Source organism: Dysidea avara, chromosome 8, assembly GCF_963678975.1.
Source record: "Dysidea avara chromosome 8, odDysAvar1.4, whole genome shotgun sequence".
In the NCBI taxonomy this organism is placed as follows: Eukaryota; Metazoa; Porifera; class Demospongiae; order Dictyoceratida; family Dysideidae; genus Dysidea; species Dysidea avara.
Window position 1 is genome coordinate 6567327 of NC_089279.1, and position 21203 is coordinate 6588529.

At 36.9% G+C, this 21203-nt stretch overlaps 1 protein-coding gene and 3 long non-coding RNA genes across 4 annotated transcripts; 2 read left to right on the forward strand and 2 right to left on the reverse strand.

Annotated features, from left to right (window-relative positions):
• Nucleotides 1-4474: 4474 nt before the first annotated feature.
• LOC136264199 (uncharacterized) lies at nt 4475-5874 on the reverse strand. The gene is made up of 3 exons (XR_010705000.1): nt 5413-5874; nt 4738-4899; nt 4475-4674 (listed from the first exon to the last, which is right to left on the reverse strand). It is a non-coding gene; the product is annotated as an uncharacterized lncRNA (long non-coding RNA).
• Nucleotides 5875-6361: 487 nt separating this feature from the next.
• On the reverse strand, nt 6362-9044 carry LOC136264715 (uncharacterized). Its single transcript, XM_066059492.1, has 6 exons — nt 8899-9044; nt 8352-8436; nt 7741-8057; nt 7397-7553; nt 6962-7153; nt 6362-6409 (listed from the first exon to the last, which is right to left on the reverse strand). The coding sequence occupies exons 1-6, from the start codon at nt 9042-9044 to the stop codon at nt 6362-6364; spliced, it is 945 nt and encodes a 314-aa protein (XP_065915564.1).
• A 608-nt stretch (nt 9045-9652) lies between these two features.
• On the forward strand, nt 9653-10090 carry LOC136263037 (uncharacterized). Its single transcript, XR_010704429.1, has 3 exons — nt 9653-9835; nt 9891-9945; nt 9994-10090. It is a non-coding gene; the product is annotated as an uncharacterized lncRNA (long non-coding RNA).
• A 5397-nt stretch (nt 10091-15487) lies between these two features.
• On the forward strand, nt 15488-16520 carry LOC136263781 (uncharacterized). Its single transcript, XR_010704787.1, has 3 exons — nt 15488-15542; nt 15677-15771; nt 16460-16520. It is a non-coding gene; the product is annotated as an uncharacterized lncRNA (long non-coding RNA).
• Nucleotides 16521-21203: the final 4683 nt, after the last annotated feature.

Genomic DNA, 21203 nt, shown 5'->3' on the forward strand with positions numbered 1-21203 from the left:
ATATGTAGTTGATTTCTCACTACACTAGAAAATCAATGTAAGCTACATTCCGTTTTGTGTTGCTACCTAGCTATTATCATGTGTACTGCAGGTCACCACAGTGGACTCAAGAATAGTCTCCTAATATTGCTGGAAGATAGGAAGGTGATGATGCACTTGGACGACGTGACTAGAGTAGTTGAACTTTTTTATTAGCTGGATATTTACTCTCATAACCTGATACAATACATTATGTATTGTAATATGTTGTTTACAGACTTTTGTTTATCAGTTGAAGTAATACAATACATTGTAGCTTATACTTAAATTTACTTGTTGTTTGTCACAGGGATTTTATCTAGCCATGCAGTTAATCATTGTTCCCCTGCTTTTATGTACTGTATGTCTACTAATTATACCATACCTGTTTCACTGCCCATACAAAAGTCTCAATAGTAGCAGTGAAATTTATCCCGTATTTCACTGGTAGCAGTGAAAAAGTTGTAATTGCAATTTCATTGGCTAGAATTTATGTTAACAATTAGTGTTGACACATGTTTAGTACATAGTGACAAATTGCGTAAATAGCAACGCTAATGCACAGCATGCGTATATGCAGTGAGTATGGTATTAACTGGGAATAGCATGGGTAGCAGTGAAATTTGGGATAAATACCACTCTTGTATTGGAAATGGTAAATTTCCAATACAACACTCGTGGTATTTATCCCAAATTTCACTGCTACCCATGCTATTACTAGTACATATGTACCAAAGAGTACATATAACTGAATTGAAGGATGTACATAAAATTTATATACTAAAATGTCTGTACAAATGGGTTATTAATATAATATATGCATAATATACCCTAGACTAAGTACATATGGAAGAATTCAATACAAAAAAATGACAGACTGCTTTATTAGAGTGTTTGAAAATCTTTCTGTCATATAACAGAGATAGCCATACTGAGAGATGATTGATGTATACAAACATCTTTAGTTGTTTATCAGTTGTCTATCTAACCAATGAAATCCCTACAAGTGCAAATTATATTCATATGGCAATATGCAACAGTAAGTCTTTTCTATGTCGCATTAACTTTCTTTAACATGATTCATTATTGAAGGGAATTCATTAGCTCATACAGTGCACATAATAATTGTCTTCAAGGCAAACCCTTCACTTTTTCTTCAAGTGATCACTAAACAAATTAAATACAAACCTGGCCGACTGCTTTATTAGAGAACTTCAAAATAATTGTTATCGTATATCAGAAACAATTGTACTTAAAGTCAGTTGCTCTGTATTGCCTTCTTTAGTGGTCAGCTACTTACTTATTCAGGTAATGAAATTCTTACAACTGTTAAGTATATTCATACCACTCAATGAGACAGGTATGACATATTTGGTTTCTTAAATGTTATTCATTATTAAAGCAAATTCATTGGTCCATATGATGTATATAGCACTTTACTAAGTGTCTATACACACAAACATTCTGAATGTGTTATGTATATCAATGAAATCCATGAAGACTGTATTTACATACTCTAATAGAACATTCACTGATGTCGCAAAATTGTTTCCATATGTACTTCCATAATAATGATATTGGATTTGCAAATGTCGCCTTTGGCTACTATTTCCACCAAACTTTGCTATTCATGATCAGTCATGACCACATGAACTTTGATATCCTTGGAGATTGAGTCAAGGACTTCATTACAGGTGAAGTATTTAGCAAAAAAAAAAGTTACTTGAAAATAATGACTGTTTAATTAGAGTGTTTTATGTTTGCTCAATTGGAGTAATTTATTGAACTATTCACAAATTAATAAGCATCAGATTAATTACTGGTCTACAAATGCTCTAGACCAAGAATTATGAGCTTTTCATGTATGGTATTCAGGGGCGTAGCCAGGATTTTTTGAAGGGGGGTTCCAGCACCAGCATTGAGTTACTAGAAGCAGGGGTCTGGGGGTGCAGCCCCCAGCCGCTGAGAGACTTTCAATATTTTAATAAATCAAAACTCAGCAAATTACTATATTTTATGCAAAAAGTACATTAATTATGATGCATTAAGTGCCCCAGGGATGAAGGTAGTACTAGATAAAGTCACCTAGTGGAAACAGACAGCATAACACATAGAGACACATATAGTAATCTGTAAGTGATGGTTATATCTCACTGTGGTATAGGAGCCATGAATCCACTAATACAAATGACAATCAAAACAATATAACTATACAAATATGCATAGCATGAATTAATTTTGCATAACACAAGTGATAAATTACTGGAGCTCTATATCTTTAAACACTGCACACCAAAGCTATAGCAGTATAAGGTCATGCTAAGTTTTGCATTTAATGTTAGAATGTCTGAAAAACTTCATATGGACATGGATATTTACATGCATGTTCTATTAGAGTATACCTGACTGCTCTATTAGAGTATATACCTGACTGCTCTATTAGAGTATATCGATCTTTTTAACAAGTTTTGAAGAGGGCTCATGTTATCTCTGTAAATCCTTCCCTGAGAGATGAATGTAAGTTTTATAAACTCACTCATTTTGTCCTGCCACACTAAATGGTGTGTTAGGATCCTGCTTGTAGAAGTCTAAATTTTACAGGGGGGTTCCTGAACCCCCCGGAACCCCCCCTCCCTACTCCCCTGGATATACAATTGACAAATGTAGCCTTACAATTGTTTGGTGCATGCATGTCTGTTAAATCTCTTGGTAGCTTCAGTTTCACTGCAGTTTCACTGAACTTTGCCGATCATGATCACTTGAACCATGACATCCTTTGGAGACTGAGTAAGTCAATGGCCCAATTCACATCTACATTGTAAAATGAACTATACAGAAACTAAATATTAATGATATCCAAGTTCAAGCAGAAATTATGACTGTTTAAAGTGTTTTGCATGTGTGTGCTTTATTAGAGTATATTGTTTCAACTATGACACTTAGGTCCATCAGATTAATCACAAATTAATTGGCTATAACACACTGCAGCTAATTGTGCTATAATACTACATAGTTCATCAAACATCAACTATTATGAAAGAATTTCAAAGAATTTTATAATGATACACTTGTTTATCACTTGTAATGACTTGTATCTATATATTATACTCTTTAAATGATTGTCATTATTTCATTAACTAGCTAGTTGTACATAGCATGATGACTGCTAGCTTACAACAGTGTGTAAGCAAGCATGAGCTTACTACACTGGTTTATCCTATGCATATCTAATTAATTTATACATTTATTTATTCATCCATAGAGACCCTATACAGAGTGTAACACATGTACAGTTTATTAATTAATAAACTTATAATGAATAATAATGCAGTTACACAAGCTTTATATTTTTACATGTTGACTTGCTCTAATTTACTCTGACATTTCCTAGCTAAACTTTGCATGTTAATGTGGTCTATTTAGCTACATAGACTTGTCCTGTTTGTATGTTGACTTTTCTAGCTACAGTGATTAGCTATAGCTGGCTACTCTTTGTATGTTGACTAGCTCCACCCATGTTGACACATTGCATGATATGACTAGTCCTAGGTACAGTTTGTATAGTGACTTGGCCTAGCTAGAACTCCTTACCTATGCATTGGTCATTAGTGCTCCCTAGTTACACCTTGTATGTTGACTGGTCATTGTTGCTCCCTAGCTATACCTTGTATGTTAATTCGTCATTAGTGCCCCCCTAGCTACACCTTCACTGGTAGCTACACACTGACACAAATACACTGGTAGCTACACAGTGCTAATTAGAGTGGTAGCTTAAATAATTGTAAACAAATTATAGAAGAAGCAACAGTCCAACTGATTCTGACAGTGAAATTTTCAACAGGTTATCATTGGATTTTCGTATGGTATAGCCTATGAAAAATAAATTTTATATTTTCATGTGGCACCCAATGAAATTTTAACTTTTCACATGGTTTTCATTTTTTGTTTCTTTGGGTTTTCATAAAATTTGGTGTGAATCCTTCCAGTAGTGTATAGTTTGGTTATAGTTACAAGTGACATATATACTCTAATAGAACAGTCAAATTATCCAATAGCCTCCTACTAGCCTTCTCAAATAGACAACTAGGGCACAGAAAGTTACCCCTCCTTCCTCTTTCATTGTCCCCTTGCCCCAATCCACTCCCATCGATCTTATCAGTCTGGTGCACTGTAGTGACTGGCATGGGTCTTAAAAGTGTTTACTGATCATGGAGTGTAGTTTAGTAAAGTAACCAAGTACCGCTGGTAAATTCTCTAGTGATACAAGTTTAAGTTGTGTAGTACTTCGCTACATGTGGCCTCTATACATAAAGTGTATTACAGTAGTGATGGTGACGATATAACCTAATAGTACAGTCACTGATGTCAGAGCCACTAACTAGCCCTTACAGACCACTAGTGAATAGAAAGTTTCTCCACCTTCCACTATCATTATCCCCTTGCCCCTAACCCACTTCCAACAATCTTATTGGTCTTTAGTGACAACAACAACAATTATTAAACACTACACAGTACACACAATATACACTATGATTAACTACACGATCAATAGTAGAATATAGTCTGGCCAGCAGTCAAGTTGTATCATGCACAACACAAACTGAAGTTCTTATTCACTGGGAACATGTTGTCTTCTTGGTATCACATACTTGTACTCTACAAATTGACAGACACACATATTAAGATTTATTGGACACATACAGCATTCCCGCTACTTACTGGCTTCAATCCTTATGTAGATTAGCTATCTATCCCAGGCTCTGTGTCTAACAGCTGGAACACTCTTCTTGCAGGTAAGATAGGATGGCATTGGAATGGTAGGGTAGAAAAGCACTGATTCGACCACTCTGTACACACGCCATCACCAGGGCAATGACCACTCTGTATAAACAAGCACAACTGTATGGCATGTACAATAGCTTAAAGTGTACAATTCCCCTATAAATTAAACAGAGTATGGCAACCATACAGTGTAAGTGATAAAAGTGGGATCATGCTCTCCCTCTCCCCTTCCCATCACTACTTGTAACAATGATACTTCAACAGAGTATGGTATCCATGTCTGTTGAATTCTAGTAGGTACTGTAGCTTTCATTGGCAAATTTTTGCTCCCCTCCCCTACATACATCACTTACTGTTTGGGCTACACCAACACCCCTGCAACTAGCAAAGGTATGTGTACATATACCAAAAGCTTGCAACACAGACATACAGCTTATTACCCAAGCCATTGTTACAGTATTAAAACATAGATGGTGCATATACACTTGTGAATTTAAAATGCTATGTAATACCAAGAGTAAATACTCATAACTGCTTTATCTAAAATAAAGCACACTTTGGCACCTCAACCCATTCGTATCTGCACCGTAACTATGACACACAAATGCCCACCTGTCCCAGACTGTGTTTGAAAGATACTTCCCTCAGTAACACTCTCATCAGAGATATTGAAAAATGTGGCCCTTAGGAATCCAGAAAGACCACCACATTCCCCATTGGTAATGATTGCACCAGCCAAGGGATGAGAGTTCTCTTCAGCTGTTTCCACATAACCAAACTCCTGTATAGAGGTACAATAATGTTCTTCAAAGAGAAAATCATAGACTTTTAAACATGTAGGTACAGTATTCAAGACTTACACAAGTATTTGTAATCACTTTTAAAAAATAAAACCACCGTCTATAATTAGTTAATATGCCAGTGTTTCTTTTTTTTTGCCTCAGAGGTTCACTAAAACTAAAAGTCCACTTTAAAGTTTACTTGTGACACACACTTGTGACCACCACGGAACAAGACACTGTTATTGTTTACAACAGCATGGAATACTTCGAACATTCGAACAGCTTCAGTAACTGCTGGGAGCAGGCTTGCAATTGATTGTTTTGTGCCATTAGTATGTTTGGAATACCTTTATTTGAACCTACAGAACCAATGTTAAAATTTTAAAACAAATCAAAATCATTGGTGCTTTAAAAGAATATTGCATGTAGCAATAGTATGTATGACAACAAAAAAACAAAAATAAAGTTAAACCAAGAAAGTTCACTGAACATACAAGGTTATGATTACAGGTATCTCAACATATATTGCATATTGATTAGAACACATGTACACCTGATATGCGATGCTCATTCCAGGCCATCACAACAATTGTGGTCCCTACCTGGCTCACACGTATACTATACTAGGAGACACATAATTTATTGTGGTCATCTGCTAAATTGAAGTCCTGATTTTCCTGCATTTCAATAAGCACTGCTCTAATGGGATAGTTCATCCTTGAATTAACTCCTACCCAGATTCTTTCGATCACATGATTCTATTGATTCTTTTTCTCTTTTCAGATCCACAACACCTCAACACCACATCTCATGAAGACCGTGAAGAACTGTTGGGAAATTATATTTATAATAGCTATTATATTTGCTAGTTACCAGGACATAGCCAGACATTAATTTGTTTTACTATAAAAATTATACATTTTTTTAGCGGATTAAACATCACATATATTAGTAACAAGTTATAATATGAAGAAATAAAGCAAGTTAAACAATTAAATTGCATGCAAAATTCTCTCACAGCTGTGTTGTTAGTTGTATACTTATATCAATGAAACATAACAGTCCATCACGAAACATTGTTATGTTATTGTTGACAATTCCATGAAAGATATTGTCAAAGCTTGGCCATTGCTCATAAAATCTTTCCATCCTGATAGTTATCAATTGCTCATTTCCTGTTAATGGGTCTCGTCCAAACTCATTAGATGACCTCCGTTAGCTTCATACAGTCTACCAGCTTCATCAACTGTTGGCACCAGAGAGCTGTCTATTTGTTTAGACTGATTATTTTGTGCCATCATCACGTTTTGGATTCCTTTGTTTGCACCTACAGAAATAGTATTATTTCATAATAGACAGGCATGGTGAAATATATATACCTGATATGCGATGCTCACAAACATTGTTGTCCCAACTTGGCTAACATGCATAGTGTACCACGAGACGCAGTATTTGACATGTTCATCTTCCAAGTTGAAATCACCATTTTCTTGCATTTCAATTAGTGCAGCTTTGATGGGGTAGTTGACCCTTCCATTGACCTCTACCCATATCCTCTCTATCACATGATTCTACAACAAGACATGTCAGTTAACACCAAAGCCAACGCTAACTTAACATGAAACAATGCAACAGTGATTATATGCGTGTCCTCATACTTAAATCTTAATGATAGAATATCAGGTGAGAGTTTTTTCACCCAGTGTATCCAATTACAATAACTGTTGTTAAATGTCAGTAATCTGTTATAGCATTTTTTTATAGCTACATCAGATGCTAGCTATCTGTTTTTCATTGCATCACAAAAATCTCACTTGAGTCGAGGATGTCTGTAAATGAGGTGGTCCAGAAGGGTTTCTTCGGTATCCAGCCAGGTGTTCTTGTATATATAACATTAGGTACCACTCTCTTCCGTGGACAACCCTAATCTGATCCCACATGCCATACTGGCATACGGTTTGCCTAAACAATAATAATATGTTCACATGCTTAAGAGTGAAACTTCAAAGAATATCGCATATGGGTACTTAATACATATAGAACTGCAATAATATGAACTATACCACTGATATGGATGAACATGTTTACTTGATAAGTTATTGTGTGTGCTGTGTTGCAGTGCAGTGTAGTTATTGCAAGTAATGAAATACCTGTACACGTATCATAAATCAGGTAGTTGTTTTTTATTGGCATGGTGCTGAACGCTACTATTTTCTGGCTGAATCCATCCACTGCACAGATATGTGTCACCCCGAACATTACATTCTTTTCGTTTTGGTCTATATGGAGTGTGTGACCAAAATAATTTGCCCTGTAGCTTGTAGGATTCATCATCCTGGCAACTGAATTTGTACGGGCTTGGCAGTACACAGGTGACACATATCTCAACGATTCGCCGACTCTCCTTTCTCCAGCTTTAACTCCTCTTGATGCCAATAAGCCTGTAAGTGTTCTGCGTCCATACACAGGACCCACCTATAACAAATAGTATGGTTTTACATTCAGTTGTTGGGATAACAAAGTTGTGTAATGCACATGCAGAAATCACACTTTGTTCAAAACTACTCATGGTTATTTGCGTATTATTCTAAATGAAGTAGCTGCCTAGTAGCTGAAGTAGCTAAATGAAGTTGTAAAAATGCTGAATGTCTGTTAACTTATAAGCAAAATAAATTACTCTATGTAATGTGCAACACATTGTAGCTTCGTATATTTACGGAGCATGCCCAAAATCAACAGAAACAATAAAGTACTGTCATATTATTGTACCTCATTGACAACAGTGGCTACTACTTCATCTAATTCAGGTGTTCTGAGCCGGCTTGTTTTGTGTATGCCTCTATCACAGCAGAACCTATAGAATGAACCAATGATTGCATGTTAATTATTTAGTAAACACATGCAATCTTACAATTAAATTTGTAATTTACACTTGGGTACATGGTAATCTGCCGTACATTAAGTAGCTGCACTATATAGCTAGCTACTAGCACATAAAATTGGCAATGAAAGGTAACTTGAAGTATGCCTTTGGTTAACACCAACACACATGATTGTCAGTTTTACTTGGCCAGTAATAATTGGAATCTATGTACAGTATTGTATAGCACTAGTCTGGTCTTGTAGTACCAAATGATTCCTAATGTGCTGTCCTAGGCTGGTTTGGGGTGGGACAGGTGGTTGACACTGATTTACTGTGGTGTGTTGTATACAAGGTACAGAAGCACCGACACACACAAACAATTAGGTAATACAATGATATATATAGCTCTGGAGCTAGCTTATAGCTGATACAGCTATACATATAGCTACAAACCTCTCCAAGGAGCGAACACTCAGCCCTTTGTTGTTAGGAAATCTGTATTGCAGGTGAAGGCTAAGACGTTTGTGGGTCCATCGCTCCTTCTCAATTTTCTCCTTTATGAATCCTTCCATTTCATCCAATTGGCGTATACCCGACATTATATATGTAACTTGAGTCGCTGCATCAAAGTAATGCATCAATATGGTTTCCTCTACAAAGAAGGAAAACAACCAGTCTGATTGAAGATAAAGGGAAAGGCAAGGCGCAGAAGGCATACACTCGTCGGAACCCCAAAAGGCACATCCCTCTGGTGAACTTGTTATTGTGGCATGAAATGATGGCCGTGCGCTGCTTCATTTGGTCTCTAGCCTTACGACTATGGTCAGACAGAGCAAAATTCAATTTAGACAACAACAAAAAGTCTATATCCAACCACCTGTGAATTTTCTCTTATTTTTAATGCTGTATTTCATGTTAAAAGGACTATATAGTGCTATTCCATAACTATAATTTTCATTGCATAACATGTCTCTAGGATGATTTTAAAAGGCAACATTTTGGATGACGCATGTGACTTTTGGGGCGATCCCTACTTAAGCAGCACTACCTGTTTGATAATGACTGTTATAATGTTTTACTAGGGAGAAATCCTTCTTGATATGGGTCCTTGAAAGCTATTGTAATGCATTACTGTTATTACTGGGATGCAAAAGTACTCACCATCTATTGTGTTGGGGGCAGTAGATACCAAGCCACACAAGTCATAGTCTTTATCATCCCTCATGTTATGTGCTCTATATTTACGTATTGGTATGGTGTAGTATTTGATGGTATATAATGCATTGGTGACTGTATATATCTACACAGGTGTTATCGTGTTCCCAACCCGCCGTGTGTCAATCATGTGTGACCATCGTTAAGTTGACATTAGAGATTACGTAGTGTTCAGGTGTGTGCGTTTTCATACAGTGTGTAATATTAACAGTCACTGCATACTATTGCAGGCAAGTTGCAGTTATGCATTCTGTTAGATGTTGAGATATGGACAATTTCATCAAGGTTAGCAATCATTTAATTCTGGTCATGTGATCTTGTCAACCTCCACAGGTAACAGATACAGTCCGCACATTTTCCAGTCGGACAGGAGTTTGCTATGCTACTATTACTGTGTAGCAAATACTGCCATCTTTAAACTTATGCAACTGTATTGTATTATTGTATTAATGCTTTACAGTGACCAGCACTGAGGGTCTGCAGCAACATGTGCTGCAGCCTTAGGATTACCTAACCTAATTTCAAGGACTTAGACTTAGTGGCTTATAGCTGAAAAGGTGTAACAGAAAAGGGGCCAAAGTAAGGAAAAAAATCCCTCCAGCCCCAGGAATCGAACTGCAGGTCACCCAATGTCTAGTCAGGGCCACACTCAGTCTCCTCCAGGAGGGATGGATTTTCTTCCTTAATCCTAAAGTATTTATTGCATTAATGCTTTACAGTGACCAGCACTGAGGGTCTGCAGCAACATGTGCTGCAGCTGTTGCTGCAGCCTTAGGATTACCTAACCTAATTTCAAGGACTTAGACTTGGTGGCTTATAGCTGAAAAGGTGTAACAGAAAAGGGGCCAAAGTAAGGAAAAAAATCCCTCCAGCCCCAGGAATCGAACTGCAGGTCACCCAATGTCTAGTCGGGGCCACACTCAATCTCCTCCAGGAGGGATGGATTTTCTTCCTTAATCCTAAAGTATTTATTGTATTAATGCTTTACAGTGACCAGCACTGAGGGTCTGCAGCAACATGTGCTGCAGCCTATTTATATGTAACTAAAACTACTTTACAATAGCCAACTACATAATAGAGAAGAAACCAGTGTCTTCACACTACAAGCCACACAGTACCTTAAAATCATTTTAGCATTGCTCATCCATAGAGAAATGGAAAAGTGTGGTAGTATTACATTCTTTCTAGCAGGTTTGGTATAAATTACTTCTTTCACTGAGCAGTCAACCCTGCTAGTGTGCTCAGCTTCTATGCAAACACCAAATTATAACATTATAATAGCACAAATTTAGTCTTGTCAAATGTAAGTCAGTATTGATGATGACCAATGAGGCTGCATTGCAGTCAGTGATGGAATGGAGGCAATCTAGAGAAGTGTAAAATGTTACCAAACAGGCTCTATTTACTATGAGTGGAACATAATCACACACAGCTTAGGTGTGTTAACCATTAATTCACTTTATTTTATTGTTCTGAAAACGGCGGTGGTTACTGCGATGTGCTTCAGAACCTTGCTCAGAGTTACTCCAGTGTGACATGTGGGACTTCATAGATGGACTGATGATACTCATGCATTATAGTACTCTGGTGTTAATCACTGAATACAATGTTATTGGTTAGCCAATAGGTAGATTGTATTCAACCACCAACTCACAATGAATTTGAATGATTTATGTCATCTAACCACAATTCAAATTAAGCCTTACCTCTATACGCAAGGAATTTGCCTGCTTTAATTTCTTCATCTTTCATTGACTCTGTAGTAATATATAAAATTATAATATTATACTTAAGTTACAATTGCAATGAAGCTCCTACCAGCTCCTAGTTAATACATGTACATACTTCAGCACTCGAAACTTACTCCCCAATCTTCCTTTGAACTATATACCACGAAATTTCACTGCTGTAATACAGATGGGGAGCAGTGAAACAGGTATCATGTAATCAGCTATCTGCAAGTACAGTGGAACCCGTTAATCAGGACAAATGAAAATAAGGACACCTGTGTAATCTGGACACTTGGTAATGGTCCCAAAGTATCACTTAGCATGTAAACTGACCTGGAAAATGAGGACACCTTGATAATCAAGACACTTTTGGTAGGTCCCAAGGTATTATACAGGTTTCACTGTATGCAATTGTAATTACAATTTTCATTGGCTAGAATCTGTGTTATGCTGTAGTGTTAATTGTGTTTGTTGCTTAGCAACAATTTATTTTATTTACTAAGGCTTTACAGTTGAAGGTCTGTAGGATACCAGGTCCTGCAGCTGCAGCCTGTTTAAAGTTGTAATTACATGCCTAAAATACTTTTGCCTAGCAGTGTGGCCTTCATGCATGGTCACGATTGTTAAGGCAACCATTTTGGTAGGTATCTAACAACTGTTGCTAGGATACTACTTTGAGTCATTTGCTATTACCTTACCAACCACATCCTAATAACCATTGCTTGGCAAGCAGCAGCAAAATTTGGATTTAATACCACTCTTAAGCTTGTTGCACTGCATTAATAGTAATTTCATAAGATTCAGTATTACCAGAGTACTATGAAGATTTTAGCCATACAATGCATGCTGTGTGTGCAGTGATACACTAGCTATACGTGATTAATATCTTTGCTGGCTAAAAGGCACAAATAATAATGCAACAACTGTATGAAATCTGTTAGAAAGGAAACAGAACACATAATACGTGAAAACTGTAGCTCCTGACATGACTTACAGATGTGCACAGTCACACTAAACACAGTGATTTCCAGTATGTCAGCACAGAGCACAACTGTATGGGTATATACATGTATACAACAGTGTATAGACAGACCATCTATAATATGAGGCTGGTCCACTTGCATCTTAAGCAGTTTAGCCTTACCTAGTACAGTGGAATCTTTATTGAACACTTTGGGACCAACAATCATTTGCTCATTTGTGCTACAATGCATGTGCTGAGGATGTCCTCATTAGGTAAAATGGTGTCTAGCTCAAAAGTAAAATGTGTAGAAACCAATTATACAAGCTAAAGTTTATACATTCTTATAGGATGAACTAAACCTCCAGTTAATGGTAGGTGTGTTATCAGTGAAGCTTCCCAAAGTTAACTCGAATAAAGGACTAGAAAAGCATTGCTTACAAATTGGTCCATATAAGGACTTGATCCATTTCCTGCATGTCCTATTTCTCAAAGAACTTGTCAACAACACACTATATGATTATTACAACAAAACAATTGTGAAATGTGCCAACCACACTCAACTTCTGCTGGGTTTAGAGATCACCTGCTGTCAAACATCACCACCATGGTAGCAGTTATCATAATAAAAGCACAACATAGCTAGTAACAGCTAGCTAAACATCTTGATATGATCTGTGCAGAGTGATATAGACAAACCAACACTTTGTAACTGTTTGTATTATACATGTGTGTTTACATAATAATATTATGATCAATTTCCAAGGAACCTTTCAATATTAATTTTGTTAATGTGTATACTGCTATGTACTCATTACATGTTTCAGTAGTTTGTGTTTAATCAATACGCAGGCTGGCCGCTATGAAGGTGCAGATAAGTCGGTGGCTGCCACTACTACTTACAAAACAATTTTTATTATGTTCTCTGGGTTTAATAATTTCATACATATGCATAACATAGTGACATTCCTTTGAGGTTTATTTCCAGAAAATGTAAATGTAGGAATATGTGATATTCCTGAGAATAAAATTTAATTGTATTGTATGGGAGTTGTCAATAACAACTTTTATTAAACCAGGCGCACGCCCACAGCCGGCCGAAGGCCGGCTGTGGGCGTGCGCCTGGTTTACTGTAATTGTTTTCGTAAAAGTGTGTGTGTGTAGCTACCTATCTACCTATGTTTGTCCGTACGCACCCACGTGAGCAAAATCGTTTAATAATGGTAAAAGCAGCTTTTACGTTAGAAGGTAAAGTGAAATGAAATCTGTATTAAACTTCTGCACAGGTGAACTTGGCTCTGAGGTGGTTTCTTTTCGGCGGACTGAAATACGGGTGTGGCGACTTTCCTCAGACTACCTTCCCCTTGAGGTTTTCAGGCGTTTAGCAACTGAAAAACAACGGTGCAGGCCTCGTACACTGCCAGGAATAGTCTATCGCTTCGAGTTGAAAGGGGGCGTATCCCTTACGTACGCGAACGAAAATGAAGAGCAGCTTTGAGGCTTTGTCGAGAGAATTTGTGGGAAAAAACACGTTAGTCAAACTATAAAACAGTTTAGAAGATACTTCTGTGCGTAATATGTTGGTAAAAGCGGTTTGTTTAACAAACGCTTCCTTAGCAGTGCATAGCAACGTAATTGAACGAATTACGAATATTTCATGAATTACGAAGTACGAGAATTAGCTAATAATGTTATTGCATAACCCAAAATTACCCTATTGTAAAGTAGTAATACATAGTTGGTCAATTTATAGTAGCATAGATGAGTTAGCTAGCTGCATGGCGCCTGGTTTTTAGAAGTAGCACAATATCAACTTGTTTTTGTAATCAAAACAAAGGCTCATTCCAGTCAAAAATTATTTTGTTGTTAACTTGGTAAAATAGTATAGCTAGCAGCGCAAAAATCGTGCACTTTTTCGTAAAGCATGAAACTTTCCACATAAGTAGTACTCCTCATGACATAATTTTTTGATATAGCTAGCTAGATTTAACCTTTGATCAGTCACCATTATATTATGGATTTGACAGATTTGACCTTTGGTGACCTTTATGGCCATTTTTGCCCAGAAATTTGTTCATTTCTGCCTTTATCTCACTGAGGCATTAGTTAACTCATTACAACAGCTACCACAATAATTTAACGAAACAACTTAGTTTATATTTGAAATTAATAGATCATTTCAAACCAGAGTTATGATCATTTATATTACTCATGAATATTGAGATATTTTACCTCCCCATGGGTAATTTACACCCCAAGGGTAGGTAAACTCAGTAGAATTTTGCAGCTTAAGGTTACGGTATAGTCACGGGCAATCATTCAAAATTTTGAATGCCTATCGATACTTTTTGAGAAGCCCATAAAACCAGTCTAGCAGCGTGAAAAGTTTTAAATGAAGGTGAAACTCTTCATATTTAATGTTTTTATGTAGCTACAGTGTAGTTTGAGGCAGGTGGAACACTACAATTTGTTGTAGTAACACAAGTAAGCCAGTGTAGTTTGAGGCAGGTGCATTACAAGAAATGTAAATTTCTGCACATTTGTCAAAAAGTGCTGTTTGTTGTATTAGAGCAGGGGCGGATCCAGAGTTTGGAAAGAGGGGGGCACCTTTCTGAAAACTGAAAAACAGTTGAAGACCAAAAAAAAAAAAAAGGTCACGACAATAATAGCTAGTTATCCTTACCAACTATATCACGTCTGTTATGTAAAATAAAAATCCTATTTATAGCTTCATAGGTAAGCTACACTGCCTCATGAACATTGTGACTGCTTTATTAGAGTAATTGACTGCTCTATTAGAGTATCTCGATCTTGTATGCAATTTCTTGAAGGGGGGGGGGGCATTTGCCCCAAATGCCCCATCCTGGATCCGCCATTGTAGAGTATTTAAAAACTTGCACAAAAACCTATAAATTTAACAAGTTTTATCAAGCTACCATAATATTACACGTGTAGCATATAAGGGGGTGAGAGGGTGGGAGGGACGGGAGGGGTGGGTGCCACGCACAAGAACACGTAAAAGTAAAATAGCTGGCGATAAGCTTCACAAAAAGGCAAGGCGTCTTTATTATATCGCCACTCCTACGAATTATTTTGTGGGCCATAAATTTGAATGACAAACGGAATCACGAATTGTCCCGCCCACGCACGACGTATGCATCCAGCAATGGCGTAAAGATGCTATAGTGACGGTCTGGGATGTATTTTTCTTTATGAAATGCCTAGTCCTACGTTTGTTTGTTTGTTTGTTTGTTTGTTTGTTTGTTTGTCTGTAATTTTGTTTGCTTTACTGTGCCCATTTATTATGCTTATTCTAATTATTTAGTACAATGTTGTAATTCTAACTGATAAAGTGCGAGAGGTGAGGATGGTGACCTCTCAATGCCCCTTCAAAATTGGTGATCCATGCAAATATATATGGTGAGTGTGTAAATTACAAGCATGTATGTCAGAGTTCATGTAGCTAATTCACATACGACATGACTACCTTCAGAGTATAAAACATTGTTAGTTTAACTTGCACTTCACACGGATATGATTTTTGTTATTAAAGAAGTTGTCAGGGGTGTAGAAACAAAATTGCTCTGTACAAAACAGCCCTGTATACACATACTTGAAATAAGGTGTTAACAGGCCTGCCAACCTGGAAAGTAAAAAAATCTTGAGATTTCTGTACCTTTATTGTAGTATTGCAGTGTGTAGTAAAAAAAAACTGGTAGATGCTATGCTGAGACCAAAAAAAAAAAAAAAAAAAAAAAAAAAAAGGTCTCGACTTTTCTCAAAAACCGTGAGATTCGATCTGCTGCCCTTGAGCAGGGTAGTGAAACCGTGAGACTCACGGTAAACCCGTGAGAGTTGGCAGGCCTGTGTTAATAGAAATGAATTGTGTGCTGATTTAAATGCAGTAACTGTGTGTGTGTGTGAGTGAGTGAGTGAGTGAGTGAGTGAGTGAGCGAGCGAGCGAGCGAGGGAGGGAGGGAGCGAGCGAGTGAGTGAGATGAGTGCTTGCTTGCTAACTTCTTCATACTGTTGTTTGTACGTGTGACCAGTGCCTGCATTCATACATTCATCTATCTGCGATAAAATAATGTCATTTATTCCCCAATAGGTTCCTGAAGACTACTGACTTGCAGCTAAACTGACAGCCATTAGATTGATTATAGCTAATTATTTATTAATTTAATTATTTGTGATCACGTGATCCCAATATAATAATAATATACATATAGTCCTGTCTAAATGGGTTTGCTGCAAAGGAGAGACGCTAAACTGCTGGAATCAAGTTTTCTGTATTGTGTGGCCATGATCGAGCGCCGCCAGAAATATTAAAAGCTAGACTATGTGGAGAGAGTAATAACTGAAAACCAGGATCTATCCTTCGTTAACAGAGACGAGATTACGTGCAAACGAAGATGATAAGGAGCTAAGTCTCTTGTATACAGACCCACGTAAGTTCGTGTTGTGCGTAGTGTATTGTGTTTAAAACCTATGCATTTCCTAAAGATTTATAAAATTTAGTTGCCAGCCTTAGACCACCTTCAATCCGACCATTTAGGTACTGCATGTAATTTTATGGTGCAGGTATTACTTTCAATGCAGAGCCGAGTTAATGTTTAACCTGTAGCTGTAGAATCCCATTCAGCACTGTATATTGTTTTCGCTTCTCAAATATCAGGCCTACGACCCCTGATTTCTTATAATGGGAACACTACAATTTGTTGTAGTAACACAAGTAAGCCCGAGGGGGCCAGCCCGTACATCGCTCAGCTCCAGCTGTCACTACTATGTTTTTCCGCCGCCAAATACAGCAAAAGCTGTAGGCTCTATTGGCTTTTCTGGGGCATAGTGATGCTGTATATTAAATTTGTTAGGTCCTGTGGAAGCGTTTTTGGCGTGTTTCTCCCCAGTGACTTGGATACAAGCCTTCAAAGAGCTTGTTTCACCCGAAAAAACCACTAAAAGTTCAATAAAATGTCTATACTACCAGTAACTTAAAAAATCGCTTCCACAGGACCTAGATATTTTAGTTGTTTAGCCACTTGCATTGAAATTATAAGGATTCAGTAATCTGTTAGTCTGGTGTTTGGCGGCGCATTTTTATAAAACATCGCTCTATTGTAGACCACACACCCAAGAACAATCGTTGTTCTGTAGTAAAAACAAACAAGCACAATTAGTTGTATTGCTAACACAACACAGTTGTTGAAATTATTTATCCCTGCTTGGTTTAAAGCAGGTTTTGTAATTTGTTCCGCCCACGCATTTTACACTATTCCGTAACCTTAAAGCCATCATAACTTTGAAACGGAATTACTTATTAACTTCAAATAAAAACCAAATCGTTACATTCAAGAAGACCTTTACTATGGTACCATGTATTAACATGTCAATTAATGCCTCAGGGAGATAGACAGAAATGATAAAAATTTTGGGCAAAAATGGCCATAAAAGGTCACCAAAGGTCAAATCTGCGATGGCACTATATCAAAAATATATGTCATGAGGAATAGTATTTAAGTGGAAAGTTTTATGCTTTCATGAAAAAGTGCATGTTTTATGAAAAAGTGCACGATTCGACTAATTTTGGGGGAATACCACGCTACAGTGGAACCTGTTAATCAGGACACTTGAAAATAAGGAGACCTAGCTGTGTAATCTGGACACTTTATAATGGTCCCAAAGTATCTCTTATCATGTAAACTGACCTGGAAAATGAGGACGCCTTGATAATCAGGACACTTTTGGTTGATCCCAAGGTGTCCTTAATATACAGGTTTCACTGTAAATATACGAAAAATATTTTTAAATAGTTTTGTTATGGTGTTAAAAAAGCAGTGGTTTTGCATATTGAGTATCATATAAATTATAATATGCAGTGATATAATAGGGCTGTAGGCATACAGTGATATGGTAGATAGTATACAGTGAAACCTTTATATTAAGGACACCTTGAGACCAACCAAAAGTGTCTTGATTATCAAGGTGTCCTCATTTTCCAGGTCAGTTTACATGCTAAGGGATACTTTGGGACCATTACCAAGTGTCCAGATTACACAGGTGTCCTTATTTTCAAGTGTCCTGATTAACAGGTTCCATTGTAATATAAAGAACTCAGAGAAACTGTAGATAGCAATCATAGTATATATATGGTGTATGCCACAAATATAAGTTGTGTATGGTACACAGACTTTTAAATTTTATGTTTTTATGTTCAGTCATTGTAAGTAGATGTAGCTATAGGCCAGTAGCAAGAATGGCCAACACTACATGAGCAATAAACACTACAACTCACAGTGACATTATAGTTGTGATGTTGTGTATTAAGTGACATTTACTCAACATTGACAGTGCCAATTGCAAGCTAGAACTTATAAGTGCCAAGCTCCTGGTAGTGCAAAGTTAAGGTGGTTGCTGACATTGCCTGACAAGTAACTTACTATGAGTAAATTTGTCTAGCTGTAGTCTGTAAGAAAATAAAAATGCCATTGTTGGTGAATGTGACAGGTATACTGTGAGTGAATCTGTCAATGCAAAGCGTGAAGTTTACTGTGTTGTTCCTTGCTTCCCCAGGCCTTCTGCTGGGTTTAGTGGGTTACCAGTCATATAATCATCACCATGATAGCAGTTACCATGACAACAAGATGCTAGCTTCTTATATCTAACTTGACCTCACAGTGACAGTCTTTGCTCCATTGTGAGTCACACGTGGAGCTATATGGATGACTTGACACTACTGAATAACACCAACACATTCAAAATTGCATAAAATGCCTGTGTGATCTGAATAGGTATGATATTATGGCACAACTTTAGCAGGGAATCTCTAATTCTATAACTTGATTAAGCTAGCTATATGGACAGTGGAAAGATGGAGAAAGTAAGGGAAAAAGCTAATCCCTTTTAAAAACCAACACAAATGAAGTTGATTTATACAATTGCACCTGTAACTCCTACCAGCTTCCTAGCTAGCACATAATATGGGCCCAACCCAAATCTATACCTTTGGCTATCCTGCTTATTACCTATTGCAGATTATATAGTTGAATACATGAGGTCAAAGTCATGCTGGCAAGGCTATAGGTACAGCTAGCTCTATTAGATCTTCAGCAACTGGGTGAAAGTGTCACTTTTTCCTTCTGCATGTATTATACACTATGAGTTGAAGTACTGCTTATCTGTAAGTAAGTCACTGTGAGTGACTTTGCATTGTAGTTATTTATGCTCAGAAATTTACAAGCAGTGGAACTGCTGCAATACAACCTAATACATTGGCAGGTAAGAAGTGACACTTACTGAAAGCCCAAAATGATCTTAGGAATTATTAATATCTTTTGTGAATTGGAAAGTTGACGGTTGATTTTTTAATATCACTATAATAGTATAATAATGGTACTAGGCACCAACCTATTATGCTTTTAATCCAACAAGTGAATGTGTTACAGTATAATACTCTCAATAGCACCTTGATGTATTATTTTGAAATACATCAAGCGATTAGCCAATAGAATTAGTATTACACTTGTTTGTCAAGGTCCCTTGACATGAGTATCAAAAGCAGACTTATTTCAGGGACCATGCATCACTACCAACACAAATAATGTCTATGTAACTATACCTATTGTTCAACTCTGTTCTAGGAGAATATACCTTCCCTTTCCTCAAGAGCCCTTCAAAAACAAGTTTTGATTGTGGGTTGCATCTCCAGTTGCAAAAGTTTTAATTGTGGGTTTTGTTCTATTCAGATAATTAGCAGTGTTTTCCGCTATGGCTATAAGAGGTGGTTAGTGTGGTTTTTATATTATATGATTCAAAAAGTGTTAGTTGGTTTAACTAGTTAGATTTATCAGCTTCAGTATAATATGTAGCCAGCTATAGTCTATACCAACTCAGCCATTTAGCAAACTGTACTATTGTCTTTTGGTAATTTGCAGTCTCATAAGGCAGCTATAGCATATTCACCTACTTTTGTCTTTGAATGTAAAATTTGTATCAATTACCTTCTGATATGACCCCATGCTGCAGGTTATGGAGCTAGCATTTGTAGCTAGCCTATAGTTCAGTCTTCATAACCCAGCAGATATAACAATTAGACTATCACAACAACAAATTCAGAAAACTGGCAATCCTCAGAAAAGTGCAAAATTAAGTTGCACTTTTCTAAGGATTGCCAGTGGACTAGCTAATTGCTACTAGTACCCTTCACTGCATTCTGCTTTTCAGTACACTTTATTGGTGTTAAGGTTAACAATGTTTTGAGTCACTAGGCTAAGGAGCATGCATACTAATAATTCATGACGTTCAACACCACTCTACTTAGCTATACATGTTTCTACCTCACAGAATTAGCTGATTAGAGGCCACATAAACTTAATTATTAGTTTCGCACCGTCCTATATTCAGAATAGCAGTGTGGGAGGGCAGATTTTTTACTAACTAGATAGCTGAATTAGGTAGCTAAAATGACTCAAAATGCAATTTTCTTATACTGTTCTAGCAAGGTACCAACTATAGAAGGTGCCAATTGGCCTCCCTTAGCCACCAGTGGTGCAAAAAATTCTTGATGAGGTAATAGTACAGGCATTTTAACAGGAATATTGGGTCAACCTTAAACTAATTGCAACAAAAGCAAACTCAACAGATTTTGTTTCCTTATTATGTCCTCATTGACAGAAAAAAAGTCCTAAGGAATCCTCCTGGGGGAACAATGTGAAAATCATTGAAATAGAAACCCACTTTTTTTTTTGCTTCTTAACGCTTTTATGGTTTCACAGTATTTATTGTTATATCTCAGCTAGGATGTTACCTGTATCAAAACTTAATATACCATTATAAAGCTCTTGCAAAGACAAATC